Here is a 19400-nt window from a genome sequence, read left to right as displayed (position 1 = left end):
GGGGACAAATGTCAGGGTTCCGGCCACCCGCGGAGCCCCGGCTCTCCCAGCACGAAGCCCTTAGTTGAGCGCGCTCCTCGGTGTGAGGTCCGTGGCGCAGCGCTCCGTGTCCCGGGGTCACTGCGCACGCCCGCTGAAGGGAGACCTGCGGCTACGGGCCCCCGCGGAGGCGCCCCGTGCTAGCTCCGCGCGTCCGCTCGTTGTCGCCGCTGGGGCACGGGTCCCCACGGCCAGCTGTGCCCGCAGGCGAGCGAGCGGGTCTCGGGCCCCGGAGCGGAGGCCTGGAGGGCCCCAGCCCTTCACGCGGAGCGTGCCCCTCCCCGGAGCCCCTCCCCGTAAGTCCCGGCCCCTCGGCCCGTTCCCGTAGTCCTCTCCCATGGCCCCGCCCCTGTGCCGCCCGCGGCCAGGCCCGGGGCCCCTCGCACAGCGGGTGAAGCGAATTTCTCCTCCCGCTCCTCGCAGGGGGCTGTGGAAGGTCTCGGGGAAGGGGGGGGTCTTCCACGCGCAGACAGGCTTCTGGAGCCCATCGCTGCGGGGGGAGACTCTCGGAGGGCGGTGCCGGGCGGGCGGTGCACCGCGTACCCCAGCTCGCCTGGCGACGACTGCCTCCTCCCGCAGGGCCAGCGGAGCGGTAGCAGGGCCAGGGGCCAGGGACGCCCGGGACTGGGCACAGAGCGCGAGGGACGCCGGGCGGGCTGTCGGAATCTTCCCAAAGTTCCATTCAGCTTCCTGTCCCCAGTCCCACGGTCTGCAGACAAGGGGTGGTGTGTGAGGTCGTGACCGCAAAGGCTCCCGGACCGGGAAGGGGGTGCCCCCAGATGTGCGGGCGTCCCTCTGCACCGCCCCGGGCTTCATTAAGGCTTCCTGTTATTCCCTATGTCTACAAAAAAAAAACAAGAACCCCATATTATGAAATATTGAAAATAATGAATCCCATCATGAAAATTCAGAAAAACAATAAGGAAAATCGTCTGCGCTAGAGGGAGTGGGGAGGGGGTTCGCTGTGCACAGGCGGGAAACGGGGAGCCACGGAGCAGCTTGGGGACAGGTGGGAGCGAAAAGCTGTCCAGAACCCCTAAGCCGGGATCCCACTCCTGAGTGTGCGCTCTGGGCAAGTCGGGGGGCGGGGCGGGGCGGCGGGCAGGCACAGGAGGCCCAGGAAGCGGGGCCGCAGGTGGGGCGGGGCTGCGGGGGGCGACAGGGGCGGAGGGCTTGAGGCTGTGGGCCCTTGGGGGGGGGGCCACGGGCAGAGCAGGGGGCCGGGAGGGCGGGGGAGCAGGGCCGGGGTCGGCGGGCCCCTGCTCACCGTGACACTGAAAGCGTCTGCCTCGCTGGCGTTCCCGCACGAGCTCAGGCAGCAACTGAACCAACTGCGTGAGACGCGGATGCGCCCACGCGCGTCGTGACGAAGTGGAAGCACCGGCGCTGCGGTTACGCAGACACTGGGCCGAGTTAGAGCCGGGGCTGCTCTATGACGTTTGGGACAGAAGTGACTAGGAGGGGGACAAACGGGCCCTCAGCGCCGTCAGGCACTTTTTCTTTCTTGTGTGTAAAGTTCTTAGTTCTTGAGTGTGTGTATGTGGCAGGGGCGGGGTCCTTAGTGTTTTCATGCTGTTCTAATTTTTTCAAAATCGATTTTTAAATTACGTTCAATTTAATTGCTTTTCAGCTCCCAACCTTTCTGCGCGACCAAGGGTGCAGGAGCCAGAAGGCACGACCCTCCTGTCCGGTGGCTGCTGACACTTCTGTAGGAGGCTGGCTGGCGCTTTGCTGCGGGACATTTCCTCACGAGGATATAAGAGTGACACCTCCATTCCAGGCCGGGCAGTCTGGGGTTCCCTCCTGCCTAAACCGGCTGCTCTGGCAGGTCCACCCTCCGGGACAACCCCCTCTCCCCCCATGGTGCCTCCTCAGGATCCAGACCAAAACCCGGCGCTTGACCCAGAGCTGGGAAAAGAGAGGCCCACGCCGGGTCAGAGGTGGGGCTCTGGCCGGCCCAGGCACCCCTGCCCGCACCCCCCCATCCCCCGCTGTGAAGGGGCTGTGACTCCGGAGGACAGCGCCTGTGGTGCCGTCGAGGTTGTGTTGGTACAGGGCAGGCTGGCCCTGCCCGCATCACCACCTGCCACCAGCCCCCGGCTAGGCCCATGTGCCCAAGGCTCATGAAGTGGATGGGCAGCAGGGATACGGGGGTTCCGGACAGCACAGCCCTGCCTTGCCAACACAGAGCCCAGCAGGGATGGTCACTGCTGGGCAGGACAGAGAGGGTGGCGGGGGGCGCCAGGAGGAGTTGGCAGTGGCCAGCCGGGTGGGGACAGTGGCACCAAGGGTGGCGGCCACTGGCTTGGCTTGGGCCATCCAGGCCATGGGACTTCCATGTGGCCAGGGAAGATGGCATAGGGAGGGAAGGACTTCAGGCCAAGAGCGCCAGGGCCCAGCACCAGGGGCAAGGCCTGTCCCAAGAGGGCTCACGACCCGAAATCCGAGGTGGGAACGCACAGGATCTCACAGACAACCAACTCCCTATGCTCCTGCCGGCAGGGGGCGCCTATCCTCACTTGGGCCAGGTGGCTGGAAGCGAGGCCCCAGATCCCGGAGCTGGGCCTTCCTGGTTGTACCACCCACGCAGAGGTCTGTCTGCAGCGAAGATGCTGCTTTTATTTCAGGCGGGCTTTCAGACACGCAGACCAGGCCCATGGGATCCCCGTGTGTCCCCCTGCTGGGCCCTTCCACATGGCACAGGTGCCCCACAAGCCCCACCATGGCCACCTCGGGGACTCAGAGACAGGTGTCAGGTCTGTGCAGACAGCTGCCCCAGGGACAGTTTAAATTTTAAAAACGATATGTTTATTTCAGTGTAAATGTCCTTCCCTCATCTGGGTTGGAACAGCACCCCATTGTCTAAGATTGCAAAATCTACCAAGAGGTGCTGCTATAGGACCCCAGTTCACTGCTTTCCTGGTGAAGGGTATGCAGCACCTGGTCCCCTTCCCAGGGTGGCCTGGCTCCTGGTCCCCTCCCTGGCCAGCTCGACCCCTGGTCCCATCCCAGAGACCCTCCCTGGACTGGTGCAGTCCCTCAATCCCTCCCTGAGTTCTAGAATAGCAAATCCAGTCACTGACTGCATCTGACCTTGAAAAGTTGGATTTAAGGCTTAAAGGAAGGGACAGTTTTGCAGCTGTGTCCTCATCTCCACAGGGAGCCACACAATGGTCAGGGGAGCATGGCAGAGCCCCTAGGGGTGGGCATGGCAACCCTCTGAGCACCACAGCCTTGGGGTATGTTCACAGCCCGTTGCCGCCACCATGGGGAGAAGCAGGGCAGCTGGGGCTGCCCCCAAGCATCCTGGCCGCCCTCCCTGGCCAACTAGAGGCTGTGCCTCTCCGGACGGCCAGGAGGAAACTAGAAGAGCAGTCCAGGGCCAGCTTTATGGGGCACATTGGTCACCAAAAAGACAGCAGTAAAAGGACCTACTGCACACAAACATGTGCATGTGTGTACAGATGGGGGTGCCCACACTGCTCATGGATAGCAGAGCCCGCAGGAGATGACAGACAAAACTGCCCGGGACACGTCTGCAGGCTCACAGTTCTGAGTGCCCTCTGCCTTCCCTACCCACCCCTCAGCACCCGTTTCTGGTGAAAGCGGCTACACCATGCAGCCCTGGTGGGCAGTGTCAATGGCCTCAAGCCTCCTTTCGGATGGAGGATGCCTCCCAGGCTGCCCTGCGCCAGCTGATGGGGCACAGGAGCCCTGGGCATGCTGTGTGACACTTGGGATCAGTATTTGACTGTTGGGTGTTGACAGGCCTCTGGACTCCTGCCAGGCCCGGGTTCAGTGCTTCCTTCACTAACAGGCCCTGGCTGGCTGCTGGCTACATGGACCCAATGCCAGAGCCCAGGGAGGCTCGCTCGCACACGGGGCAGTGATGTCTAAACCAGTTTTAAAATAAAATCGGGACAAGCAGACCCTGAGGACTGCAAATGGACTGCACAGCAGTAGCTCCCGAGAGCAGACCTGCCCCAGGGACACACATGCTCCGGGTGCCCACTGGGGCTGACCCGGCATCTCCTTGGTGACAGCCCGAAGCTCCATTGACAGAACCATCTCTGACGATGGCCACACTCTTGAGCTGTGGATCCAGCACTAGGAATGGCCACAGGTGGCAGGCCGTGGGTTGAGGGGCTATTGACACTGTGCCAGCAGGCAGGGGTCATTGGGGCAGCTGTAGCGGTTGTTCCCATGTTAGCACACCTGCAGGTGGGGCTCCGTCTGCCCTTGGCCCCCAGCTCTGCTGCTGCTCGTTTTCAGCTGAGACAAAGGGAGCACAGCTGCTGTCCGTGAGAAGAGGAGAGAAGCAGGTTGGGTACATGTCCTCCTTGACCCAGGCTGAGCATCAAAAGCTAACACAGAGCACTGCCTAGAGAGGGCTGTCCCGGAATCAGCAGAGCGGCACTTCCAAGGGAACTCCTCAGCAGCAGCTGACGGCACTCCAGGCTGACCTCCACCACGAAGCCCTCGCCCCCCGCAGCCCCTCGCTTCCCAGGGGGTCCCGGATGCCGGCGGCCTCGCCCCCCCGCAGCCCCTCGCTTCCCAGGGGGTCCCGGATGCCGGCGGCCTTGGGCAACAAGAGCAAGTGGTCGTAGTCGTCATCATCATTTATTTAGTTTTTACAAATTCTACAGAGAAGGACCTGGGCCGACACACTCCACGCCTGCTCCCATAAAAGGCAGGGATGCTAAGGAGCGTGGATGGAACTCTGACTGGGACTCACTTTGACACACGAGAAAAGGGCTAAGTTCCCACCAGAGCTGCCAGTGGATAGGACTGGGCGGAGCAGATGTGGCGGAGGGTGGGGGCAGGGGGTGGGGGGATGTGGAGATCCAGACCCCACAGGGCCAGGACCCCCTGGGCACAGACCCCCGGGCAGCAGTCCTACCGTCTTTGCTGCAGTGTGGCTTTCTACCTCACAGGGAACTCAAGTCTAAGTCTGAACTTGGTTCCTGGCCATTCTGGGGAAAAGAAACTCACTCAACTAAGTTATTTCCAGAGATGTTACATGGGCTTATCACAGCACACATCTCAAGCCAAATTCTTTGTGGTGGTTGTGTTTGGAATTGGCACACAGGGTCACTCTACCGTCTCCCTTCTTTCCTGTCTCCAGGTGGGCCAAGCATGCTGCCATCAGGATGGACTTTTCCTCCTCGGGAGGTCTGAATTTGACAAAACTGTCCCAATTTAATATTGTAGTGTGTATCTTCCTTCTCACTGAATGTCTTCATGATCATTTTAATGAGCAAAAACTAAAGCACAGTGGGACAGACAAGTGCACCCAGGCCCAGTATGCACAGCCCTGTGCCATCTGCAGTGTCACCACCGCCGAGGCAGCTCTGCCAGACACCCCCGGGTGCCTCGGTGCCAAGACCCTGGCTGTCTTCACATCACTGTCTTTTTGGCCATTTCCTGGTTGGGTCAAGCTAACCCTCTCCAGGCCCTGGGCGGGCAGGTGAAGGTGGAGGGGGGCGGGCAGGCAGCGGGCTTCAGGGGCAGGTACTCCAGCACATGCGAGCTGGAGTGCAAGAAGGCGTCCTCTGAGGGTGCCACAAGCACATCTCAGAACCCACAACCCGTGTTCCCTCAGTGCCTGGTGGTCAGGGTCACTGGCCACACTGGGGACACACGGAGGAGGGGAGGGCTCCTGCTGGAGATGGGTGCGGTGGCGAAGCGGGGTGGGTGGGCAGGCCTGGGGCACCCTGCCTTCATTCCCAAGGCCTATGAAACCCGAAACCCTGAAAGCTCAGCCCACCCAATCCTGGTGAGCTGGGGCTGGTGCTACCACTGTGGTTCTTGAAGGTCCAGAAAATTACAAAAGTACAGGGGCTTGAAGGAATGTGGAGTGGACTGTGCAGGGAGGATTGTGGAATGTGGCCGCCACCCCACCTGATGGGCACCCACCTGCCCCGCTGGGGGTGGGGAGGAGGGGTGGAAAACACAGCACAGGCGAGGGGACATCCAGAGGGACAGGAACCTCAGAGTCGCTGAGACACAGAAGCTACAGCCACAAACACAGGGCGAAGAATTGGGTTTCAACATCAAGAGGGACTCTCCTAGGCTTTCCACACAACTTCACCCACGGGAGCCTGACCACAGGTGCGGTAAACAAAGGTGAGCAGGTCCTGTGCAAACTGCCCGACACAGACACGGGGCATGGGGGCCTCACTGTCCAGTGCTCAGGGGCTAGGGTGGAGCCGGGCGAGGGCACATGGCCCCAGGGAGGAGGGGGTCTCCCCGGAGCCAGGCCGAGCCGCCGGGCTGGTTCCAGTGCTCAGAACACAGGAGGTACCACTGCGGGGCTGACACGGGACCCCCCACGACACGGACAGATAACGAACATCACCCCATACATGCTATTAAAGAGGAAAGAAAGAGGAAGAGGAAGACCGTAGCGAAACTGCTTTAAATACTGCATGCTACGCACGTCACGAGTCAGGGTACGGTGGGTGGGGCGCCGGGCGGGTGGGCGGGAGGTGCCAGGCACCCGGGGGGGCACTGCCCTCCCCCACCAGGGTGCGCCCGCTCTGCCCTACAGTCTGTGGTCTAGGTGGGGGTGGCCGTGTGCGCTGCTCCGTCTACTCGCAGCAGTCGCAGACTTAGTTAAACCCGTCAGTATGGTAGCTGGGGTGGGAGTCGGCCGTGAGCTGGGTGGTCTCCGTGGCGGACGCAGGCTGGATCACGATGGGCGTGTCTGTGGCCTCTGAAAAGCAAGCACCGCAGGCTCAGCGCACGAGGTGCCGCTGTGAGCACCGGCACTGGCCACTCGCGGCTCTGCAGCCAGGGCGGCTGCGGGACGGCGTCCGACGTGGAGCTCTCGGCTCGCCTCCGCCCAGCGCGCCTGCCCAGCAGCCTCCATCCCCGCCCGCCCGCTGCCCCGCCGGCCCATCCTGGCCGTCGCAAGGCTTCGCGCAGTCTAAGCGGGGACCGCTCGGCGAGTCCGCGTTTACCTCCGGCGTCCGCGCACTCGCCAGCCGCCACCACAAACACGCCCGCACAGGCTCAGTGCCCTCCTGTTTGACGAGACAGGGTGATGCACTCAGGGCTCCTCCAGGGGCCCCACGCACTCACCCCGCGCGGGCGGGCGCACTCACCCCGCTCGTCCGACTGCAGCTGCGCCTCCAGGTCCTCGGGCGACACGTAGACCTCGGCTTCCTCGCCCTCGGGCGGCCGCGGCTTGCACTTGCCACAGCAGCAGTTGAAGCAGCAGCACAGGCAGCAGCAGCAGTAACAGCAGGTGAGGAGCCCGCAGAAGACGAAGAGGGCCTGGGGGGAGGGGGCAGAGAAGGTTCGCTGCGGCCCAGGTGGGCGGCCGCATGGGCAGGGACTCCTCCTATGCCCACCCCATCTAGGCCCTGAAGCTCCCCGAGGAAGAGCGGGGTAGGCGTGCTGCACAGGCCGAGTCCACCTTTTGAGACCAAGTACAAAGAAAGGAGAGGGAAGACAGGACAGGCAGAAAGAGATGGGTTGTTTAAAGAAACGAATTTCTATAAAGGCGGGGATGAGGACTGACAGGCAAACTTGCCAAAAATGGGCTTCCCTATAGCTAAAAGGCCACAGATCATTCAAGCCCTTTGGCCTTATATGTAACAGACATGTGGGATAAATTAAAGACAGTAAATGAAGAAATGTTGATTAAAAAAAAAAAAAAAAAAAAGAATGGAAGTCAAATGTTTCTGAAGTCAGATTTCAAATAAATCTTCCCTAAAAACAAAAACCTGACACTGCATGACAGGTTATCTTCCTGTCTCCGCACTTCTAGGGACCTTAGCCCTCCACATGAAGACGTGCCATCCCCCCTGGTCTGCAAAGTCCCGCTAGGCCATCCTGAGTGCTGGGCTGGCGCTGGCTGCAGTCCCTGCGCAGAAACCAGGCCCACGTGCGCGCCGTGGCTGACCAGGTGCACTGACCAGGCCCTTCACACATGCCCTCCCCTCACCTTGGCCCACCAACTGGAGAGCACGAAGTAGGTGTTCACATTCTCCTCGCCAAACTGCTCAGCTACATAGAGGCCCAGGGAGCCATACTTGTCATAGATGTTCCTTTTTGTGGCATCTGTGAGGATCGCATGGGCATTGTTGATCTCCTTGAATTTGTCCGCAGCCTCTGGGTTATCAGGGTTCTTGTCAGGGTGATACTTCAAGGCAAGTTTCCTGCAAAACAAAACCATCTCCTGGTTTTAAACTTGGTCTCGAGTTTCACGCCCACCACTGGTCAGGGTCCAACGGAAGGAATGCTTACCCGTTACCAGCTCGCTCTCCCCAACTGCTTCCCAACTTTGCACAGAACTTCAGAATGTCGGAATCAGAAGAAATCACACAACCTTACTGCTCAACAGAGGCAGAGTGGAAGCCTGTGTGGACACAGGCCCTGGGCAGCCCTAGGGTGAGGACGGACTGGCTACATGAGCAGCTGACCAGGTACAGCCGGCAAGGACCACGTTCATGAACTTTCAATGGGTGAAGGCCCACCCTGCTGCGACCTCTATGCCTGTCTGACTCCCTCAATGGAGGTGCGAGGATGACACTAATGTTTGTTTAGTACGACTCTGAGGACGCACCAGGAGGACTATTTGAAATGTCTGGGTTAAATGATGGTGAACGTCTCTCAGGACTAAGTGAAGAGAACCTAAGAGTTAAGTTGCTTCAAGTTCAGTTGAGGCTACAGCAGAGTGAATATGATCTGTTATCATTGTGCTAAAACAAGAAAATCATTCGAATCTTCCCAGAGCTTTGTCTGAAGCCATGGGGTCTCCACACAAGTTCAGACCCTAACTTCCCTGCAGAAGTGGTTGTTCTAGTTAAGACAGTTTGTAACATCTACAGAGTGCTGGAGCCCCGGCAGCAGAGCGGTTAAGAGCCTGGCTGCTAACCAAAAGGTCAGCCGTCCAAATCCACCAGCTGCTCCTTGGAAACACTCTGGGGCAGTTCTACTCTGTCCTACAGGGTTGCTATGAGTGGGACCAACTCCACAGCACCTAACAATAACAACAAAGTTATTTTTTTTATTGTTGCAGAGAAAAAAACTAAGACTGTAACAATTTTATGCTATAAGAAGCATACTACAAGTACAAACACTCAACAGAACTGTTACCATTTAACTATGAGTTGGTCAGGACAAATATGAGCACAATGTTTCCTGGTAAAACAGACCAAACCACACCAGGGGCAGGTGTGGTCTCCTGGGAGGTGGGGCTATGCTTGTCACCTTACCGATAGGACTTCTTAATGTCATCCGAGGTCGCGTTCTTGTCTAGCCCCAGCACATGGTACAGCGACTCCCCAGAGGTGGAGAGAGAGCGCTGCCTCTGGTCGGCCATATTAAGCTAATCTATAAGACAAAAAGGGAGGCATCAAAAAGAGTAGACCAGAATTCTGCATGTGAAGCTGACGGATTTTCAGGTGCTGTCTTGTGGGGTTTATAAGGTACTAGACATGGTATACCTGGCACTACAGCACAAAGGGTCTGTCTGGGGCAAAGTCTCTGCATTCTCCTGAAGTGCTACAATATTGCTACCCCAAGTAGTCTGTGAAAACTTAGAGATGTATGTTGTAATCCCTAGAGTAACCATTACATAAAAAAATGCAAAGAGGTATAGCTAAAAAGCTAAGAGAAAAATTAAAATGAAACTCTTAAAAATATTCAATGATGCAAAGGGAGGAAAGAGAAAAGGAGAAGAAACCCTGAGGGAACAAGCAGAAAGGAAGTGATAAATTACAAGACCTAAACCTAATCATAGCAATAATTCAATGTCAGCAGACTAAAGGCTCCAATTACAAGGCAGAGATAATCGGAATGGGTAAAACTGCTGTCTACGAGAGACACTTTAAAGACAGAGCTTCCAAACACATGAGGCAAAAAGAGATCAAAGGAGAAAGAGGCAACTCCACAAGCAGAGAAAATTTTAACACCCCTATCTCATAAATAAATAAATAAAAGACCAAAATGGATGTCAGAAGAGACTCTGAAACTTGCTTTTGGATGTTGAGTAGCTAAAGTGAAAGGAAGAAACGATGAAGTAAAAGAGTTGAACAGAATATTTCAAAGGACAGCTCAAGAAGAAAGATGAAGTATTATAATGACATATGCAAAGACCTAGAGATGGAAAACCAAAAGGAAAGAACACACTCTGTATTTCTCAAGCTGAAAGAACTGAAGAAAAAATTCAAACCTCGAGTTGCAATATTGAAGGATTCTACAGGGAAGATATTAATCTTTCAAAAGAAGATGAAAAGAATACACAGTCACTGTACCAAAAAGAACTGGTTGACGTTCAACCGTTTTAAGAGGCACCATATGAGCAGGAACCAATGGTACTGAAGGAAGAAGTCCAAGCTGCACTGAAGGCATTGGTGAAAAACAAGGCTCCAGGAATTGAGGGAATACCAGTTGACATGTTTCGACAAACAGATGCAGCACTGGAAGCGCTCACTTGTCTTTGCCAAGAAACTTGGAAGACAGCTACCTGGCCCACAGACTGGAAGAGATCTGTATTTATGCCTATTCCCAAGAAAGGTGATCACACCAAATGTGGGAATTATCGAACAGTATCATTAATATCACATGCAAGTAAAATTCTGCTCAAGATCATTCAAAAGTGGCTGCAGCAGTGTATCGACAGGGAACTGCCAGAAAATCAAGCTGGATTCAGAAGAGAATGTGGAACCAGGGATATCACTGCTGATGTCAGATGGATCCTGGCTGAACGCAAAGAATACCAGAAAAGATGTTTACCTGTGTTTTATTGACCGCACAAAGGCATTCGACTCTGTGGATCATAACAAATTATGGACAACATTTCAAAGAATGGGAATCCCAGAACACTTAATTGTGCTCATGAGGAACCTGTACATAGATCAAGAAGCAGTCTTTCAAACAGAAAAAGGGGATACTGCCTGGTTTCAAGTCAGGAAAGGTGGGCATCAGGGTTGTATCCCTTCACCATACTTATTTGATCTCTATGCTGAGCAAATAATCCAAGAAACTGGACTATGTGAAGAAGACCGGGGCATCAGGACTGGAGGAAGACTCATTAACAACCTGCGTTACGCAGATGACACAACCTCGCTTGCTGAAAGTGAAGAGGACTTGAAGCACTTACTGATGAAGATCAAAGACCACAGCCTTCAGTATGGATGACACCTCAACATAAAGAAAACAAAAATCCTCACAACTGGACCAATGAGCAACATCATGATAAACAGGGAAAAGACTGAAGTTGTCAAGGATTTCATTCTACTCAGAGTCACAATCAGCACCCATGGGAGCAGCAGTCAGGAAATGAGAAGGTGCACTGCATTAGGCAAAGTGCTGCAAAGGACCTCTTCAAAGTGTTGAAGAGCAAAGATGTCACTTTGAAGACTAAGGTGCACCTGACCCAAGCCATGGTGTTTTCAGTCACCTCCTATTCATGTGAAAGCTGGACAGTGAATAAAGAAGACCGAAGAAGACCTGACACCTTTGAATTGTGGTGCTGGAGAAGAAAATTGAATATACCATGGACTGCCAAAAGAACGAACAAATCTGTCTTAGAAGTAGTACAACCAGAATGCTTCCTAGAAGCAAGGATGGCGAGACTACGTCTCACACACTTGGGACATGTTGTCAGGAGGAATCAGTCCCTGGAGAAAGACCCATGCTTGGTAAAGTAGAGGGTCAGTGAAAAAGAGGAAGACCCTCAGTGAGATGGATTGACACAGTGGATGCAACAATGGGCTTAAACATAACAATGATTGTGATGATGGCACAGGACTGGGCAGTGTTTTGCTCTGTTGTACACAGTGTTGCCATGAGTTGGAACTGACTTGATGGCACCTAAAAACAACAAATCCCAGAAATTGACAGAATAGTTTTAAAAAATGCATCCAAGTATTTACGATTTAAGCAACACTACCAACCACCATGACCTAACTGATACTGACAGAATACCTAACAATGTAGAATGTGTATTCTTTTCAAGTGTATATGGTACTTTCACCAAGACGTGCCACATGTTGGGTCTTAAAACAAGTTTCCATAAACTTAAATGGGTTGAAATCATACACAATATGTTCTCTAACCTTAATAGAATTAAATTAGAAATCCAACAGTTATGGAGGAAAGCCTCAACTGTTTAATAATAAACAACACACTTCTATATAAAATGAAGATCAAAGAAGAAATTACAAGGAAAATTTGAAAGTATTTTAAATTGAATAATAATGAAAATGGAGCCCTGGTGGTGCAGTGGTTAAGAGCTTGGCTGCCAACCAAAAGGTCGGCAGTTCGAATCCACCAGCAGCTCCTTGGAAACACTACTGGGCAGCTCTACTCTGTCCAATAGGTCTGCTATAAGTCAGAATCGACTTGACAGCACACAAAAACAATAATGAAAATACAACATATTTAAATTTGTGGAATGTGGCTAAAGCATGTATTGGTTTAAAAATACTTATATCAGAAAAGACTAAAAGAAAAAAAAAAAAAAAACCCATTGCTGCTGAGTCGATTCTGACTCATAGTGACCCTATGAGACAGAGTAAAACTGCCCCATAGGGCTTCCAAGGAGCGGCAGGTGGATTTGAACTGCCAACCATTTAGTTAGCAGCCATAGCTCTTAACCACTGCACCACCAGGGCTCCATCAGAAAAGAAGAGAGGTATAAAATTAAGACCTAAGGTTCTACCTTATGAAGCTAAAAGAGTAGCCCAATATACATGGAAGGACTAATAAAGAGCAGAAATCAGTGAACTAGAAAACAATAATTTTAACAAAGCCAAAAGTTGATTTTTGAGAACAACAAAATTGATAAACAATAACCAGACTGACCAAGAAATAAAGACAGCTCAAATCACCCTAATCAGCAACAAGACAGAGGTTCATCTCCTACAGGCATGAAATAGATAAAAAGATAATAATGTTATGAACAGCTTTATGTCAAGAAATAGGAGAAGTCAGATGACTTGGACAAACGCTTTGAAAAATAAAACTTACCCAAATTGATGCAAGATGAAACAGAAAATCTAAACAGGCCTATATCTGTTAAGGAAATTGAATGTGTATTAAACATGAACAAAAAACGGTCCGACAAAGAAAATTCCCGGGTGAGATGGCTTTTCTACCAAACATTCAAGGAAAAATGACATTAATCTTAAACAAATGCCTTCAGAAACAGGAGAGAACTCTTATCAACTCATTTTTTGAGGCCAGCATAATGCTGACACCAAAACATGACAGACATGACCAAAAAAAAAAAAAAAAAAATCCTCATGATCATAGATACAAAATATTCACAACAAATTACTAGCAAATCAAATCTAAGAGTATACAAAAAGTTATATACATCACGATCAAATAGAAATTATTCCAGGAATGCCAGGTTGATTTAACATTTCAAAATAAATCAATATAATTCACTACATTAACAGAATAAAGATAAACCAAATGATCATCTCAACAGATACATTTGATAAAATTCAGCATTAATGCATGATAACAAAAACAAAAACTCAGCAAATTAGGAATAGAAGGGAACTTGCTCATTCTGATATGGGGTACCTATGAAATGTGCTAAAAGTAAAAAATACTGTCAATCAAGAATTGTACGTCCAAAGTAGAAAAACATACCTTGCTCATGGATAGGAAGACTCAACATTGTGAAAATGTCCATTCTACCCAAAGCAATCTATAGATACAATGCAATCTGGATCCAAATTCCAATGGCGTTTTTTAATGAAATGGAGAAAAAAACTACCAACTTCATATGGAAAGGGAAGAGGCCCCAGATAAGTAAAGCATTAGTGAAAAAGAACAACAAAGCAGGAGGCCTCACACTGCCTGATTTTAGAACCTATTATACTGCCACAGTAGTCAACACAGCCTGGTACTGGTATAACAGATACATAGACCAATGGAACAGAACTGAGAATCCAGATATAAATTCATCCACCTATGAGCAGACGATATTTGACAAATGCTCAAAGTCCATTAAATGGGGAAAAGACAGTCTCTAACAAACAGTGCTGGCATAACTGAATATCCATCTGCAAAAAAATGAAACAAAATCGATACCTCACACCATACACAAAAACTAACTCAAAATGGATCAAAGGCCTAAATATAAAATCTAAAATGATAAGGATCATAGAAGAAAAAATAGGGACAATGCTAGGAGCCCTTATACATGGCATAAACAGTATACAAAACATTACTAGCAATGCACAAACACCAGAAGAGAAACTAGATAACTGGGAGCTCCTAAAAATCAAACAGTTATGCTCATCCAAAGATTTCATCAAAAGGGTAAAAAGACAACCTACAGACTGGGGAAAATTTCTGGCTACAACAAATCTGATCAGCATCTAATCTCTAAAATCTACAACATACCGCAAAACTTCAACAACAAAAAGACAAATAACCCAATTAAAAAATGGCCAAAGGATATAAACAGGCACTTCACCAAAGAAGACACTCAGGCGGCTAACAGATACATGAAGAAATGCTCATGACCATTAGCCATTAGAGAAATGCAAATCAAAACTACAATGAGATTACCATCTCATCCCAATAAGGCTGGGACTAATCCAAAAAACGCAAAATAATAAATGCTGGAGAGGTTGTGGAAAGACTGGAACACTTATACACTGCTGGTGGGAATGTAAAATGGTACAACCCCTTTGGAAATTGATTTGATGCTTCCTTAAAAAGCTAGAAATAGAACTACCATACAACCCAGCAATCCCACTCCTTGGAATATATCCTAGAGAAATAAGAGCTTTCACACGAATAGATACATGCATACCCATGTTCACTGCAGCAGCACTGTTTACAACAGCAAAAAGATGGAAAAAAACAAGGTGCCCATCAATGGATGAATGGATAAACAAATTATGGTATATTCACACAATGGAATGATAAAGAACAATGATATATCTGTGAAACATTTCATAACATGGAGGAATCTGGAAGGCATTATGCTGAGTGAAATTAGTCACAAAAAGACAAATATTGTATGAGACCACTATTATAAGAACTCAAGAAAAGGTTTAAACACCGACGAAAACATTACTTGATGGTTATGAGGGTAGGGAGGGAGGGATGGGGTATTTACTAATCAGAGAGTAGACAAGAATTATTTTAGGCGAAAGGAAGGACAACACACAATACAAGGGAAGTCAGCCAAAAGCTAAGAAGTTTCCTGAATACAACCAAACACTTTGAAGGACACAGTAGCAGGGGCAGGGTCTGGGGACCATGGTTTCAGGGGACATCTAGGTCAATTGGCATAACAAAGTATATTAAGAAAATGATCCATATCCCACTTTGGTGAGTGGCGTCTGGGGTCTTAAATGCTAGCAAGCGGCCATCTAAGATGCATCAATTGGTCTCAACCCACCTGGAGCAAAGGAAAATGAAGAACACCAAAGACACAAGGAAAATATAAGCCCAAGAGAAAGACAGGGCCACATAAACCAGTCTGAGACTGGAAGAACTAGATGGTACCCGGCTATTGTCAATGACTGCCCTGACAGGGAACACAACAGAGAATCCCTGAAGAAGCAGGAGAAAAGTAGAATGCAGACCTCAAATTCTAGTAAAAATACCAGACTTAATAGTCTGACTGAGACTGGAGGAACCCCAGAGGTCATGGCCCCCGGACTCTCTATTAGCCCAAAGCCAACTCTTCAGACAAAGATTAGACTGGACTATAAGACATAAAATGATACTGGTGAGAAGTGTGATTCTTAGCTCAAGCAGACACATGAGACTATGTAGGCAGCTCCTGTCTGGAGGTGAGATGGGAAGTCAGAGAGGGACAGGAGCTGGTTGAATGGACACAGAAAACACAGGGTGGAAAGAAGGAGTGTGCTGTCACATTGTAGGGAGAGCAACTAGGGTCATGTAACAACGTGTGTACAAGTTTTTGTGTGAGAAACTGACTTGAATTGTAGACTTTCCCTTAAAAGCACAATTAAAAAAAAAAAAAAAGAATTGTATATCCACATATAGAACACTCCACCCAACAGCTGCAAAGTACACATTCTTTTCTAACGCACATAGAACGTTTCCTAGAACAGACCACATCTTAGGCCACAGAGCAACGCTCAACAAAATCCAAAACACTGAAATAATACAAAGTATTTTCTCTGACCACAATGCCATCAAGGCAGAAATTAACAACAGGAAGAGCAAGTAAAAAAAAAAAAAAAAAAAAAAATCAATTACATGGAAACTGAATAACACCCTGCTTAAAAACCACTGGGTAATAGAAGAAATCAGAGATGGAATTAAAAAACTCCTAGAATCAAATGAGAATGAAAACACATCATACCAAAACCTTTGGCACACAGCAAAGTCAGTCCTCAGAGGTCAATTTATAGCAATAGATGCACACATCAAAAAAGAAAGGGACAAAATTAAAACATTAGCTACACAACTTGAACAAATAGAAACAAAACAGGAAAAGAAGCCCACAGCCACCAGAAGAAAGGAAATAATAAAGATCAGAGCAGAAATAAATGACATAGAGAATAGAAAAATAGAAAGAACCAACAAAACCAAATGTTGGTTCTTTGAAAGGATCAAACCACTGGCCAAACTGACAAAACCAAAAACGAGAGGGCGCAAATAACCCAAATAAGAAACAAAATGGGGGACATACAACAGACTCAACTGAAATAAAAAGGATCACAACAGAGTATTATGAAAAACTACACTCCAACAAATTTCAAATCCTAGAGGAAATGGACAAATTTCTAGAAACACACTACGTACCCAAAGTAACACAAAACGATATTGCAAATCTGAACAGACCCATGACAAGAGATTGAAAAGGTAATGAAAAAAAGTCCCAACAACAACAACAACAAAAACTCTGGCCCAGATGGCTTCACTGGAGAATTCTACCAAACATTCAAAGAGCTTACTCCAGTAGTACTCAAACTATTTCAGAACACAGAAAAGGAAGTGATAGTTCTGAATTCATTCTATGAAGCCAGGATAACCCTGATACCAAAACCAGGCAAAGATACCACACACACAAAAAAATTACAGACCAATATCTCTCACAAATATAGACGCAAAAATTCTCAACAAAATCCTAGCCAATAGAATTCAGCATCATATCAAAAAAATCATACACCATGACCAGGCAGGATTCATACCAAGTATACAAGGATGGTTGAACATTAGAAAATCAATCAACATAATCCACCACATAAATAAAAGGAAAGAAGAGAATCACATGATCATCTCAATTAACGCAGAAAAAGCATTCGACAAAATCCAACACCCATTCCTGATAAAAACTCTAAAAAAAAAAAAAAAAAGGCATAGAAGGGAAATTTCTCGACATAATAAAGGGGATCCACGCAAAACCAACAGCCAACATCATTCTTAATGGAGAGAAGCTGAAAACATTCCCCTTGAGAACAGGAACAAGACAAGGATGCCCTTTATCACCACTCCTATTTAACATTGTGCTGGAAGTCCTAGCTAGAGCAATAAGGCAAGAAAAAGAAATAAAGGGCATCGAAATTGGGAATGAAGAAGTTAAACTGTCCCCATTTGCAGATGGTATGATACTATACATAGAAAACCCAAAAGATTCCATGAGAAAACTACTGGAACTAATAGATTCAGCAAAGTAGCATGATACAAGATAAACATACAAAAATCAGTTGGATTACTATACACCAATAAAGGGAACGATGAAAAGGAAATCACAAAAACAATACCACATATCATAGCCCCTAAAAGAATAAAATACTTAGGAATAAAAAAAAAAAAAAAAAAAAAACCAGGAATGTAAAGGACCTATAAAAAAGAAAACTAGAAAACACTATTGCAAGAAACCAAAAGAGATCTACATAAATGGAAAAACATACCACCCTCATGGATAGGTAGACCCAACATCGTGAAAATGACAATTCTACCCAAAGTGATTTACGAATACAATGCAATCCTGATCCAAATACCAAAAACATTCTTTAAAGAGATGGAAAACTTATCATTAACTTTATATGGGAAGGGAAGAAGCCCTGGATAAGTAAAGCACTATTGAAGAAGAAAAATAAAATAGGAGGACTTGCACTACCTGACCTCAGAACCTACTATATAGCAACAATAGTCAAAACAGCCTGGCAGTGGTACAACAACAGATACATTGGCCAATGGAACGGAGTTGAGAACCCAAATGTAAATCCATCTACCTATGGTCACCTGATCTTCGACAAGGGCGCAAAGTCCATAGAATGGTGATAAGACAGTCTTTTTAACAAATGGTGCTGGCAAAACTGAATGTCCACCTGCAAAAAAAAATGAAACAGTACCCATACCTCACACCATATACAAAAACTAATTCCAGATGGATCAAAGACATAAATATAAACCCAAAAACTATGAAGTTCATAGAAAAAAAATGGGATCAATGCTAGAGGCCCTAATATACAACATTAACAGGATACAAACCACAACCAAGAACACACAAACTCCAGAAGATAAGCTAGATAACTGGGATCTTCTAAAAATCAAACACTTATGCTCATCAAAAGACTTCACCAAAAGAGTAAAAAGAGAACCTACAGACTGGGAAGAAAAAATTGGCTATTGCAAATCAGACAAAGGTCTAATATCTAAAATCTACAAGAAAATCCAACACCTCTACAACAAAAAGACAAATAATCCAATTAAAAAATGGGCAAAGGAAATAAACAGACCACTTCACCAATGAAGACATTCCGGCAGCCAACAGACACATGAGGAAATGCTCGCAATCACTAGCCATCACAGAAATGCAAATCAATAACCACAATGAGATACCATCTCACCCAGGCATTACTGGCACAAATAAAAAAAAAACAGGAAATAACAAATGTTGGAGAGGCTGCTGGGAGATGGGAACTCTTATGTCCTGCTGGTGGGAATGCAAAATGATACAACCATTTTGGAAAACAATATGGCGCTTCCTTAGAAAGCTAGAAATAGAAATACCATATGATCCAGCAATCCCACTCCTAGGGATATACATCCTAGAGAAATAAGACTCGTCACATGAATAGACATATGCACACCCATGTTCACTGCGGCACTGTTCACAATAGCAAAACGACGGAAACAAACTAGATGCCCATCAAAAGATGAATGGGTAAACAAACCGTAGTACATACACACAATGGAGTATTACATAACGATAAAGAACAATGATGAATCTGTGAAGCATCTCATAACATGGATGAATCCAGAGGGCATTATGCTGAGTGAAGTAAGTCAATCACAAAAGGACAAATATTGTTTGAGACCACCACTGTAAAAACACACGAAAAGAAGCAATCTTTGATGGGTACAAGGTTATGAGGAAAGGGAGAGGCAGG

At 48.4% G+C, this 19400-nt stretch overlaps 1 protein-coding gene across 6 annotated transcripts in view; it reads right to left on the bottom strand.

The window, feature by feature from the left end:
- Positions 1–4640: 4640 nt before the first annotated feature.
- Positions 4641–19400, bottom strand: part of DNAJC5 (DnaJ heat shock protein family (Hsp40) member C5) — a 34403-nt gene continuing 19643 nt past the window's right edge. For 4 of the 6 annotated variants that reach the window (XM_064276400.1, XM_064276399.1, XM_064276397.1 and 1 more), the window contains exons 2-5: positions 9264–9381; positions 7991–8204; positions 7146–7317; positions 4641–6754 (exon numbers count right to left, since the gene is read on the bottom strand). In XM_064276400.1, coding sequence (XP_064132470.1) covers positions 6651–6754; positions 7146–7317; positions 7991–8204; positions 9264–9370 — 597 coding nt within the window. In that variant the 5' untranslated portion in view covers positions 9371–9381 and the 3' untranslated portion in view covers positions 4641–6650. Of the gene's footprint in view, positions 6755–7001; positions 7065–7145; positions 7318–7990; positions 8205–9263; positions 16201–19400 lie in introns of those variants that run through there. The other 2 variants (XR_010319335.1, XM_064276401.1) reach the window with 2 other exon arrangements.

Source organism: Loxodonta africana, chromosome 24, assembly GCF_030014295.1.
Source record: "Loxodonta africana isolate mLoxAfr1 chromosome 24, mLoxAfr1.hap2, whole genome shotgun sequence".
NCBI classification, from domain to species: Eukaryota; Metazoa; Chordata; class Mammalia; order Proboscidea; family Elephantidae; genus Loxodonta; species Loxodonta africana.
The sequence above is the reverse complement of the archived record's forward strand: the minus strand, read 5'-3'. Positions and strand labels throughout refer to the sequence as shown.